This window comes from Carcharodon carcharias, chromosome 7, assembly GCF_017639515.1.
Source record: "Carcharodon carcharias isolate sCarCar2 chromosome 7, sCarCar2.pri, whole genome shotgun sequence".
Taxonomy (NCBI): domain Eukaryota; kingdom Metazoa; phylum Chordata; class Chondrichthyes; order Lamniformes; family Lamnidae; genus Carcharodon; species Carcharodon carcharias.
The window spans coordinates 175,291,083-175,305,131 of NC_054473.1; the positions used below are offsets into that span (position 1 = coordinate 175,291,083).

Genomic DNA, 14,049 nt, shown 5'->3' on the forward strand with positions numbered 1-14,049 from the left:
GAGGAAACACCCTTTCGACATCCACTTTGTCAAGGCCGTTCAGGATCTTGTATACTTCAATCAAATCGCCCCTCACTCTTCTAAACTCCAATGGAAATAAGCCCAGTCTGTCCAACCTTTCCTCATAAGACAGCCCACTCATTCCAGGTATTAATCCAGTAAACCTCCTCTGAACTGCATCCAATTCATTTACATCCTTCCTTAAATAAGGAGACCAAAACTGCACACAGTATGCGAGATCCGGTCTCACTAATGCCTTATATAACAGAAGCATAATATCCTTACTTTGATGTTCAATCCCTCTCGTAATAAAGGATAGCATTCCATTAGCCTTCTTAATTACTCGCTGCACCTGCATACTAACTTTTTGTGACTCATGTACAAGAACACCTAGATCCCTCTGCACCTCAGAATTATGCAGCTGTTCTCCATTTAAGTAATACCCTGCTTTTTTGTTCTTCCTGCCAAAGTGAACAACTTCACATTTTCCCACATTAACCAGCTTATATTTCAACTCTTTCTTGGACTCGAACTCAAGTTCTGTCAAAGGGTCATGAGGACTCGAAACGTCAACTCTTTTCTTCTCCGCCGATGCTGCCAGACCTGCTGAGTTTTTCCAGGTTTTGGATTTCCAGCATCCACAGTTTTTTTGTTTTTATTCCCACATTAAACTGCATTTGCCAGATTTCTGCCCACTCAGTCAACCTATCAATCTATCCATCTGCAACCTCCTCATGTCCTCTTCACAACATACTTTCCTACCTAACTTTATGTCATCTGCAAATTTAGCTACCATGTCTTCACTCACCTCATCTAAGTCTTTGATGTAAATTTGGAAAAAGTTGAGACCCCAGCACAGAGCCCTGTGAGACTCCACTCATCGCATCCTGCCAATCCGAAAAAGACCCATTTATGCATACTCTTTGCTTTCTGCCAGCCAGCCAATCTTCTATCCCTACTAATACGTTACCCCCTACATCATGCACTTATATTCTTTGTAATAATCTTTGATGTGGCATCTTATCAAATGCCTTCCGGCAATCCAGGTACAGTACATCTACAGGCTCCCCTTTATCCACTGCGCATGTCTGCTTCCTTCAAAAAACTCCAATAAACTGGTTAAACATGATTTTTTTTTCTCAAACCCCTGACAACTCTTCCCAATTGCCTTGAGCTCTTCTAAGTGCCCAGCTAAAACCTCCTTAAAGATCAATTCTAACAACTTCCCCACGACAGACGTCAAGCTAACTTTTAAGGCAAAGATGAGGAGAAATTTTTTTCTCCCAGAGGGTCATGAGTCTTTTGAACTCTCTTCCTCAAAAGGCAGTGGATGCAGGGTCTCTGAATGTTTTTAAGGCAGAGGTAGATAGGTTCTTGATAAACAAGGAGGTGAAAGGTTTTCAACAGTAGGTGGGAGGTTACAATCAGATTAGCCATGGTCTTATTGAATGGCAGAGCAGGCTCCTGCTCATAATTCATATATTCATAAGTGGCACTATTCTGGAACTTGCTGCCTGCGAGGGTGGCGGAAGTGGAGATGATGAATGATTTCAGGAGGAAATTGGATGGGAACGTGGGGGAATTAAACTTGCAGGTCTACAGGGATAGACTGACTGACTGGGGTGATCTATAGAGAACTGGCATGGACTTGATAGGCCGAGTGGCTTCCTTCTATACCCTAATTGTTTTTTATATTCGATGTGGGCATCGTTGGCTAGGCCAGCATTTACTGCCCATCCCTAATTGCCCTTGTTTAGAGGGCATTTCTTTTTCTGACCCTTTGCTGTGGGTCTGGAGTGACATGTAGGCCATCAATGAACCAGACAGGTTTTTAACAACAATGGTTTTGTGGTCATCATTAGGCTTTTAATTCCAGATTTTTAGTGAATCCAAATTCCACCATCTGCTGTGGTGGGATTTGAATCTGGGTCTCCAGGATAACTAGACCAGCAACAATACCACTATGCCATCACCTCCCCCTATAAATGACTTTTAGATACACCATGTCTCTTGCCAGCGCCCGATGCCTGCTGATAGCTGTCTGTACATACACACTGGTCTGCAAATGTACGGAAATCCAATGATGTCACTCTGCTGCGCCCAACCTGCCTGCAGCCCTCTGCGCTTGCATCAATGACATCAGTACATCTCGCATGGTGACATCACCACACACATGCACAATCCACCCAACCCTCGATGGTGACTGCATTCAGTTGCTGGGCCGTGGCTCCCGTCATGGAATAACGCCTGAAATAATGTAATATAATTATATTATTTAACTCTTTTATGGCAACATTTCCCATCACCACCATCTCCACCACCCCCTTCACGCCTAATCCCTCTATCATGATCCAACCCTGTCATCATTGCTGCATTTGTGTTTGTCACTCAACTCCTTTCTGCTCTCTGTAAACTCTGTGTCTTAGATTCCGGACAGGCAAACAGCATCCTGCTCCCTCTCTGTAAGTGACAGGAGCTCCGGCCAATCCGCTTCAAGTAGGAATTAAAGGACGCCACCTAAAAGACAGCCCTGATGATTTGAGCAGCGCCATCTTTGGCCCTGGCTGCTACCCACTCTGTTGCTTGCAATGACTTAATGGAGCAGAACACTGGAACTGCACATGGCTGTACTGGCAACAAACGGAGCTTTTAGATATACACAGTGTTGCTTGTTTCATCAATAAATTCCAAATTGTCACAGGTATAATAGAATTTTTCAATTGTCTCATCTCGTGAAATTCTCCAACTATTCTTATCGCCTCACGCTTAGCAGCAATCAACCAAATACAAGCAGAGTTTATATTGTACATATTGTATATATTGTACAGACTAAAGGGGAGTGAAGAGAATTTTTTTAAATCAGCGAGTTGTTGCAATTGGGAATGCGCTACCTGAGAGGGTGGTGGAAGCAGGTTCAATAGTAAATTTGAAAGGGGAGATGGATAAATACTTGAAGGGGAAGAAACTTTAGTTCCAAGGGGAAAGAACAGGTGATTGGGAGAAACTGGATCGCTCTTTCAAAGAGCCGTATACAGCACGATGGGCCGGATGACTCCTGTGCTGCATCATTCTCTGATTCGATGGTGTATTTGAAAATCATGAGACAGCTCGCTCTAAATTCCGTCTGCGGAATAGGCAAGTTCAGAAAAATCACAATCAGAAAAAACGAAAATCGATAATTTTTATCACTGGTAGATCGGATTTAAATGCTCTGGAAATCAGCAAGAATGTTCATCTCAGCAGACAGGGAGAGAGCCAGTGGGAATTTTGAATTTGCAGATGCTTTGATTCCTTAATAAAGTGGGACGAGTTTAGACACGCTGTGAATTTTTACATGGTAACCTCCTAGACTAAGCCCACTATGTTAGAAGATGGTTAAGAATTAACCAAGCATCTCGTGCCAGTAGTCAAAGTAGCCAGCATCTGTGCAAATTTCTGACTCTTAGCTGAGGAATGTTTACTCTGAATATTTATTTCACGTCTATTCATTGTCTCCACGGTTTATTTTCAAAAATCATTTAATGTAGCAAATATCCTGGTTGCTTTTTCTATTCCTTTCAATAAATTCACATGTGGGTCATTGGGGAGGCAGCTGAGGGGTGCGGGGAGGTGAGGGGGGGGGGGGGGGGGGGGGGGTGGTGTCGTGGGGTGAAGTGAGTGAGGTGGAGAAATGCTTTCCCTCATCAGAGAGAGACAGATGTTTTTCTAAATTCCTTGTTAATGGTAATCATTCACAATGATACATATGGGTCAGCTACAGTGTTAGGTTCTGTCGAAAAACGCACCGTAAGTCAAGAGATAGAAAGATTTGCATTTGTATAGCTTCATATCCTGAAGCCAGTCCATCATCTACAAGTGTCATGATAATCAAGAAAAATCTGAATTATGTCCAGCAATATTGGACTTTAAAAATAAGACCTGATTTAAAAAAAAATGCACGCAAGCCATTGGCTGGAATGCTGCAGGGTGACTCCCTAAGAGGCAATGGAACCTCATCCTGTTGCCAGACAAGGTGCTTCCAAAGACATCGAGGAACTAATTGCTCCCACCGTTACAGACAATGGGGCATAATGGGAGATGAGTATCACCTCATCACGGAATGTTGTAAGCAATGCCTAGACAGATTTGTGAATTCGCTTCCCCCTTGGAATATGCAAAGGAAGGGTTAAAAGTCAGCTGAAAAGCTGTCCCGGTGTCAGTCTGTGTGTGGGTGTTCTGAGAGAGAGCAAGTGCAAGATCCAGATCTCTCTCCCTCTCTACCGAATTCAACACTACTGAAACCTCGAAACCAACTATTCGTCCACTGAAGTCAATACTACTGGAATCGCAACAGCTGCATTGCTCAGTCACCTACTCCCCACGAGTCAAGAACTGTTCTGTATACCCTTTTTTAAAATATATATATATATTCACTTACTTCAAGTTAAATTCTTACTTTTAACCTGAATGACCGTCTATACATGTGTTTTATCCATTCTTGCCTTTAGTAGTTCATAAACTTACTCTTAACTTTAACTCAAGAAAGTCTGATCAAGTTGGCTCCTTCAAAACCAGAACGATTGGGCCTGGGGAAAATGGTATCTGCGAAAGGGATCCTTTTTAGATTAAATCTTGTTGCGACCAACAGAGGAGTGGGGGTGGGGGGGGGGTGTTGAATAAAGACAGGGAGTCAGCGGGAGTCAGTTCATCCCTCCTCACCTAGGGCATAACAATTAGGGGGTGTCCCAGCCAGATGGTGACAAATTGAGTGGCCTCGCCTGGATCAACAACTTTGGGGAACCTCAGCTGGGGGTGGGTCGTAACAAAGGCACAAGTCAGGAGGTGATGGAATACTCTCCAATTGCCTGGATGAGTGCAGCTCCAACAACACTCAAGAAGCTCAGCACTATCCAGGACAAAGCAACCTGCTTGACTGGCACCCCATCCACTACCTTGGACATTCACTCCCTCCACCACTGATGCACAGTGACAGCAGTGTGTACCATCTATAAGATGTGCTGCTGCAACTCACCAAGGATCCTTCGACAGCATCTTCCAAACTTGTGCCTCTACCACCCAGAAGGGCAAGGACAGCAGATACACGGGAACACCACCACCTACCTGCACGTTCCCCTTCAAGTCACACACCATCCTGACTTGAAACTATATCACTGTTCCTTCACTGTCACTGGGTTAAAATCCAGAAACTCCCTTCCTAAGAGCACTGTGGGTGCACCTACACCACAATGACTGGCTTGCCATCACCTTCTCAAGGGCAACTAGGGATGGGCAACAAATGCTGGACTAGCCAGCGACGCACACATGCCCTGAATGAATAAATAAATAATCCAGCCATTATCACATTGCTATTTGTAGGGGTTTACTGGGTGTGAACTAATTGCCACATTTCCTACAGTGACCATACTTCAAAAAGTATTTCCTTGGCTGTAAATTGCTTCGAGACGCCTGGAAGTCGTGAAAAACACAATATAAGGGAAAGTCTTTTTTAATTTATCTGATTGGCTTTGGAATGCAGAGAATATTGTTACTTGGGGGAGAATTTTCTCCCTGTTTGTAAGGGGGGCGGGGGGGGGTGCTGTGTGGGAGTGGGCGTGCGCACAGCCGATTGCCACCCGTGATTGGCTGGGTGCCACCATTTTACGTGGGCGGGCCAATTAAGACCCACCCAGCGTGACGTGCGCGCTGGGAAGCGCTGGGCACACCCTGTGCAGGCGAGGGGCGGGGGGGGGGGGGTGGTTTAACCTGAGTCGGGGCCTGCGGTCTTTTGTGTATGTGTGCAAAAGGGTGCAGAAATCTCCCCGAGGCACGGAGCTCCTCAGGAGGATTAGTTTAAGTTTAAAAACTCTTAATAAAGGGAAAAAACACTTTTAGGACATGTCCCCTCATGTGAAACTGTCACATGAGCTGGGACATGTCTATGGATGTTATCGAAAATTTTTTCAAACCTTTCAAAACCTTCATGAGACCTCATTCTGCCCGTGGATGAGGTTCCATGAAAAATGTGAAGGCCGCCTGGGCTCTTTGCCTGCCCCCCCGCCAACCTTAACGTTGGACGGGAAGTTCAGTTTATTGCTTTAATTGATAGTTAACTGGCCTTAATAGGCCTTTGACAGTTTGGCGGGTGCGCAGCCGACTCGGGTGCGAGTCCACCGAACTGAAAATCTGAATGACGCGCGGTGACATCGGGACGCACGCCCCTCGTCACTGCGCCTCATTTCACTCCTCGGCGAGCAGGCCCTGCCACTGCTCGCCCAGCCGATGGTTCTACCCTTGAGCAAACTCTGTAGCCATATTCTTCAACAAGATCCACAAATGGTTTGGCTGTAGTAATAACTGTGCAATGAATCAATAAATTATGCATCCATCCTGGGTTATATCCCATTTTAGAAAGTAGAGCGAAATCAGACAGATTGTTTTATCTGTACTCTCCATGGAATGGCTCATCCAAAAGAACCTACAGGACATTCTTTCAATGTAATGGAACTCAGACCTGTATTAATAAAGCTTAATGCTATGACATATTCTGCCTAATGGATGTGCTCCATTGGGATATTCCTGCCTCAAAGCCATTGACGTACCTCCTAGTAAAGTGATGGGATACAATTAATTGGCCCTAATGCTCATAAAATGCAAAATATGACATGAGATCATCACAATCTGTTCACAGGGCAAGTAGGCAGTAGCATGTAAAAAGAACTATATACCAATCAACTGATGAACAAATATGGTTAGCCATGTTAATAATCTAATCTATTTGAATAACTTAGCTTGTTTTAAATTACTTTTTAAAAGTCACCTGGACATTTTTTGAAGTCTTTTTTTAAAGTCAGGAACTCAAAAGTTGCATAGTCTAGGCACGCATTCCCTTGAAAATAGAAGATTATGGGGTGATCTGATTGAGGTATTTTGAGGTGATTAAAGGATTTGACAGGGTGGAGAGAAACTGTTTCCTTGGGTGGTTTGAATCACAAAGGGTCATAACCTTAAAATCAGAGTTAGGCTGTTCAGGGGTGATGTCAGGAAGCACTTTTTCACACAAAGGGTTGGGGAAATTTGTTACTCTCCCCTCCCGAAAAGCTGTCAATTAATCATTTCAAAACAGAGGGTATTCAGGGCATAGAAGGTACAGGACCAAGGTGGGTAGACGGAGTTAGGAAACAGATCAGTCATGGTCTAATGGAACATGCAAGAAGGGCTGAATGGCCTATTCCTGTCCCTTGGTAACTGTGGTGAGCTCAGGCAACTTTTAAAATGTTTTTTCAGGTTTAACGCAGAGATCTCTAATCCCAATAGCTGATGGTGAACTTCACCATGTACAGATGTAAAGACAATTATTTGTCTTTCAGAACATTTTGTTTTTCTGAGCTCACATGTTCCCGGAGGGGTCAGATTCTGCAACTAAACTTAAGGCAATTACACAATTGCCTGAAGGTTGTCAATTACACGTGCCTGAAGGTTGTCATTTGGTCTATTCCCAGCTCATTCATCTAGAAGGTATCTAGGGTCCTTCCTCCTTTACAACATTCAGCTGCTTCTTAAATGATAACAGGTTTTTTATGCCTCTGTGACTAGTAGATTCCATGTTTTGACTATTCTGTGCAAACTTCCTGGAATCAACCCTAAATTTTCCTTCTGTTTGCTTGAACTTAGGCTTCAAATGTCTCTGTGGGCTCGCCCCTCCCTACCTTTGTAACCTTCTCCAGCCCACAGAGATCCCTGCGCTCCTCCAATTTTGACCTCTTGCGCATCCCCGATTTTAATCGCTTCGCCATTGGTGCCTGTGTCTTCAGCTTCCTAAGCTCTGGAAATCTCTCCCTAATTCTCACTCTCCTCCTTTAAGAGGCTTCTTAAACCCAACCCCTTTGTCCAACGTTTTGGCCACCTGTCCTAGCATTGCCGTAGGTGGCCCAGTGTCAAATTTTCTTTGCTAACGCTCCTGTGAAGGGGGACATTTTTGTGCATTAAGGGAAAAATATAAATGCAAGCTGTTGTTTAATTTGATCAATATTTTGGATTTGGCCTTTCTACACTATTTGTTATTTTCTATGTCTATAATTGCACTCTCAATCATTGCACTCTCTATCATTGCACACTCTATCATTGCACACTCTATCATTGCACTATCTATTCTCTATCATTACACTCTCTATCATTGCACTCTCTATTCTCTATCATTACACTCTCTATCATTGCACTCTCTATTCTCTATCATTACATTCTCTATCATTGCACTCTCTATCATTACAATCTCTATCATTGAACTCTCTACCATTGCACGCTCTACCATTGCACTCTCTACCATTGCACTCTCTATCATTGCATTCTCTATCATTGCATTCTCTATTCTTATCATTACACTCTCTACCATTGTACTCTCTGCACTATCATTGCACTCTCTATCATTACACTCTCTATCATTGCACTCTCTATCATTGCATTCTCTATTCTCTATCATTACACTCTCTATCATTGCACTCTCTATCATTGCATTCTCTATCATTGCATTCTCTATTCTTATCATTACACTCTCTATCATTGCACTCTCTATCATTGCACTCTGTATCATTGCACTCTCTATCATTGCATTCTCTATTCTCTATCATTACACTCTCTATCATTGCACTCACTATCATTACACTCTCTATCATTGCACTCTCTACCATTGCACTCTCTATCATTGCATTCTCTATCATTGCATTCTCTATTCTTATCATTACACTCTCTATCATTGCACTCTCTACCATTGCGCTCTCTATCATTGCATTCTCTATTCTTATCATTACACTCTCTATCATTGCACTCTCTATCATTGCATTCTCTATTCTCTACCATTACACTCTCTATCATTGCACTCTCTATCATTGCATTCTCTATTCTTATCATTACACTCTCTATCATTACACTCTCTATCATTGCACTCTCTACCATTGCACTCTCTATCATTGCACTCTCTATCATTGCATTCTCTATTCTCTATCATTACACTCTCTATCATTGCACTCTCTATCATTGCACTCTCTATCATTGCACTGTCTATCATTGCATTCTCTATTCTTATCATTACACTCTCTATCATTGCACTCTCTATCACTACACTCTCTACTATTGCACTCTCTACCACTGCATTCTCTATTCTTATCATTACACTCTCTATCATTGCACTCTCTACCATTGCACTCTCTATCATTGCATTCTCTATTCTTATCATCACACTCTCTACCATTGCACTCTCTACCACTGCGCTCTCTATCATTGCATTCTCTATTCTTATCATTACACTCTCCATCATTGCACTTTCTATCATTGCATTCTCTATTCTCTATCATTACACTCTATCATTACACTCTCTATCATTGCACTCTCTATCATTGCACTCTCTATCATTGCATTCTGTATTCTTATCATTACACTCTCTATCATTGCACTCTCTATCATTGCATTCTCTATTCTCTATCATTACACTCTCTATCATTACACTCTCTATCATTGCACTCTCTATCATTGCACTCTCTATCATTGCACTCTCTATCATTGCACTCTCTATCTTTGCACTCTCTATTCTCTATCATTACACACTCTATCATTGCACTCTCTATCATTACACTCTCTATCATTGCATTCTCTATCATTATACTCTCTATCATTGCACTCTCCATCGTTGCACTCTCGCTCAGTTGCAAACTTGAGCAGCTCAAGTTTTTCCAATCTTTCATTACAGTGCAGTCCTCTGATGCTCTTATCTCTACTGCTTCCAGGTATATGTGTCCCTTTGTGACAAAACCTGGACGTAGTACTCAAGGCGTGGTCCAACCAGTGTACTGTTAGGTTTTGGCACATTGTCATCCAACTTCTGTTGCACTTGGCTTTATTGCTCAGCATTCTATTTATATTTTGTGCTGCTCCATCATGATTGGATGTGTTAAGTGCCAAATCTACCACCGCTCATTAAGTGCTGCTCCTGCTCTTTAAACAATCCTATGGTTTGTACCTTGAGCCTTGGAAGGAGAAATAAATGATGAACAAGTGATACTCCTGTTGTCCTTTGTCAATGCACTATTGTCTGCCTGGTTTACAATGTCCGTCTTGTTTACTGGGTGTATGTGCGTAACTATTTCTGCTGTCCAAGGCAAGCTGGTAAATGGTATTAAGCTGGTCCCTTCTCTTGTGCAGCCTCTGCTGAAGTAGTCTTACTTAGTGCCTTCCTGCTCGTTGGCCATCTTAGTAAAGAAGACAGCAGTGCAATACAACAGATGTGTAGATTTATCTGTCTGAATCCCTAACACAAGCAAAGAAATAGAGATCACGGCGGGTGGGGGGGGGGGGGGGTGGCTGCAAATGCTGAGATAAAACAGAAAATGTTGGAAAGGTACAGCAGATCCGACAGTGTCTGGAATGTGTGATTAACATTTTGAGTTTTGACTATTTGAATGATAAGCCTGCCTTCTCTGTATTTTCTTTTTAAATTGCTGTATATTGCCAGCTGTATATTTCTGGCCAGTTCTGCAAGTTGTGTGCAATTCAAATATAGTCTTTTCACCATTCGCAAAGTACCTTATTGATTCTGCAATCCGAGCACTCTCTTTCCTTCTGTCACTGGACAACCTGCCAATTAGGTAGGAATAGTCTAGGCCGCTGCAGAACACGCTCCCTACGGCACTAAGCAGCAGAAGCTTGCTGTCATCGGCTGAAGCATTACCAAGTGCTCTCCGCACCTCCTTCATAATCTGTAAAGACAACAGTAACATTCAACTATTGTCACCACCAACAGATGGAGAATGGCAACAAACCTTCAGGAAGCTTTTGTTCTTCAGCCTCCCTGGCTTTAACACACATCTAAGTTCAATTTGCAGACATGGGGGTAAATATTCGTCGAGACTCTAATATTAACAAAAAAACGTTACTGCAAGATATAAAACCGGGGAAACACATTTCATACTCACGTTGACCCCCTCGGTAAACGAGTGGAGAAAAGGACACCCGACAGCAATGGCGGAACAAGGAACATCCTGCACTTTATTTCTAAGCCATATTTCACCTTACGTGTATTTGTTAAAGGAAACATCGGCGGGAGCTTTATCAGCTGCATGTCACCCTTCAGTTATACGCTTGGCGTGTTTTGCTCAGGTAAACTTAGGACAGTGAGCACACAACTTACCGGGTCACAGTTAAAAGTTACGTCAAAACCAAATCTGACAAAATGCTTGCTATGCTGAAGGGTTGACGGACAAGATGAAAATGAGTGGAATAGTCTCAGGCGAAGGTGCAAAATGGGCTGAATAGGGAGCTCGGCCAAACGTTTCTTAAGCACGTCCATGGAGTTCCCGCTGTACTTCCGTCAAAGTGAACTAAATCAGCCTTGAGGAAACTTACCCCCCCCAGGGGTTGCAGAATAAGGAAGGCCATTGATATGGAAGGTATGAATGGGCACAGGAGACAATTAAATTGCTATTAATTCTTATTTAAGCAGGTACCACATAAAGGAAATGGCTAGAACTTCCCCAGGCAGTTATAAGAATGTGGAGTGCTCTGTCGCTAGTGATCAATGCTAAAATTGTACTGCAACATTCAAAAAGGTATTGGATAATTATTTTAAGTAGAATTTACAAACATTACAGAGAGAAAGCAGGAAAATGGGACCAGGCAGAAACTGGCTCTTCCATTACTAAAATTTTGTGCGTTTACTGAGAACAGAATTGAATGATACAATGAGAAGAAGCTGACCCATGGCAGGTACCATCTCGAAGAGAAGTTATGTTATTGTATGATGAAATTAACCATCCAACAGGAATCTTTGCCCTCATATCATTAGAGTTGTGCCTTTAGTCGGCAGTACAGCAGCAGTGCCTACCTGTCCTGTGATTGATTGATCACACAGCAACCCTGCACATGTTGTCACTGAGTGAAATTGGCTCAGAGACATGGAGGAATGGAAGGGTGACCTTTAACTCATACTCACTGCACTGCTATACAAGCTGTCTGCTGAGATTTCAGCAGTTCTTACAAATTTTGCTATGCATTACAACATGTCAACACTGTAAAGATGTTGTCTTCTTCAATTTGAAAGAAATTATACTACGCTTGGGACTGCTGTCTAAACAATGAATCACATTCCAAAATAAAAAATGTTTCACCCTGTTTGTTTTTTATCCTTTGTTAATGGAGAAAAGATGCTTTTTATCAGATATTTTTCTGTTGATTGCTTTTTCATCAGAGTCAAGAGCCAAGTGGTAATTGGTAATTCAAGTAATACCAAAAAAATAGACTGCAGTGCAAAAATTAATTCACATTACGCATTAATTTTCTTAAAGGTCCACATTATTTGGAACACAGGGCAATAACCGGAATTACACAATACATCAAAGTGGGATTGGTTTATTTTTATTATGAGACCAAGATGAACAATTCAACAAAAACTTGCATTTGTATAGCACCATTAGTGTCGTAAAACATCCCAACGTGCTTCGCAGGAGAGCTATGATGCTGAGCCACATGAGATGTTGGGACAGGCGATCAAACGCTTGGTCAAAGAGGTAGGTTTTAAGGAATGTGTTAAAAAAGTAGGGCAGAGAGATAGAGCAGCAGAATGCTTTAGGAAGGAAATTCCAGCGCTTATGGTCATGGCAGCCAAAGGCACAGCCGCCAGTGATGGAGTGATTAAGATCAGGGATGAACATAAGGTCTGAAATGGAATCCTTAATACCAAGAGAAAAAGCTCGAAAAACTAGTTTTTGTGCTGAGCATTGCCTATATATTACTAAGGTAATTCAGAAAGTTCATAATCATTTTATGATTAAAATTGCCCAAATGCTGCATGAGGCTGTAACAAACATACAGCACGATGTCCAGGAGTACAGGATTAAATTACTACAGTCAACACTTTAAATTAGTTTTAAAACAGCCATTCAAGACCCTGAAATAGAAGCACGGGAATGTAGCGTAACTATTTACTGGGCAATTCCCCTGAAGAAAAAAGCCAAGGAGGCAAAAGCAATTTTGCTTTGATGATGAAACGCTGGAAGCTTGAACGAATAAGAGACAGGATGGAGCGATTACGTGATATAGGTGCCATCCCTCATCCGAGAATCACAGCGGGCATGAGAGGCAAATCGCTGAAAAAGGTCAATGCCACATCTCCCAAATCTGCAAGACTCAGCAGGATGCAAGACAGTAGAGGGCACTTCTCAGGAAACCTGATAAGCTAACTCTACTGACATAAGAACTTAAGAGACAGAAGCTGGAATTGGGCATACAGCCCCTGGAGACTGTTCTACCATTCAGTAAGATCACGGCTGATGTTTTACCTCAACACCGTTTTTCCAACCAATCCCCATAGTTCTTACAGTCCAAAATCTATTGATCTCAGTCTCAACTATACTAGAAGACAGAGAACGCTCGGTCATCTGGGGTAGAGATTTCCAAAGTTTAACAATACTTAGTTACCTGTGACAAATCCTTGCTGTAAGCAGACCTACTGAAAGCCACCTCAGTGGAGCTTTTATTTCTGCCTTGCTTACACATGCAAGCCAGTAAGATGGTGCTAGCCAATGCAATGACGGCCTGACAGATCAAGAGCTATGAATGCTTAGGATGAATGGAAGATATTTGTGCATTGGAAAGGCGCAATTAAGAAGTGCATATATTAAACTAGGCAAGGGTCTGCAAACTGCAGCTCTTTGAATCTCATTTTGGGCCCCCAATCATTTACAGTTGGATTGCATTAACATGAAAAAGTCTTTAAAAAAGTCAAAGGAAGTAAGAGTCGTGATTTTATTGTGGGGATAAAAGACTAATTTTCATGCTGCGTTTTACCCTTCCAAATAATTATTTTAATGAAAAACATCATTGTGCTCTAAATAAATCCATTCGAGTGGTACAGCTACACCATAGTTATAAATCATGTCTTCGGGTTGAGGAACGGATTTATGGTTGTGACCATTATTATTTCCAACATGGCTGAGATGATAAATTATTCTGAGTGTGCATTTCGAAGCATTTTTTTAATCATAAGAATCAACAACCGATAAAAATTGTCTTATCCAATATATCTTA

At 42.2% G+C, this 14,049-nt stretch overlaps 1 protein-coding gene across 2 annotated transcripts in view; it reads right to left on the reverse strand.

The window, feature by feature from the left end:
- The window catches only part of LOC121279912 (chromodomain Y-like protein 2), a 139,417-nt gene that overhangs the window by 45,829 nt on the left and 79,539 nt on the right, over nucleotides 1-14,049 (reverse strand). For both annotated transcript variants that reach the window (XM_041191471.1, XM_041191470.1), the window contains exon 4: nucleotides 10,552-10,724. In XM_041191471.1, coding sequence (XP_041047405.1) covers nucleotides 10,552-10,724 — 173 coding nt within the window. The remainder of the gene's footprint in view (nucleotides 1-10,551; nucleotides 10,725-14,049) is intronic.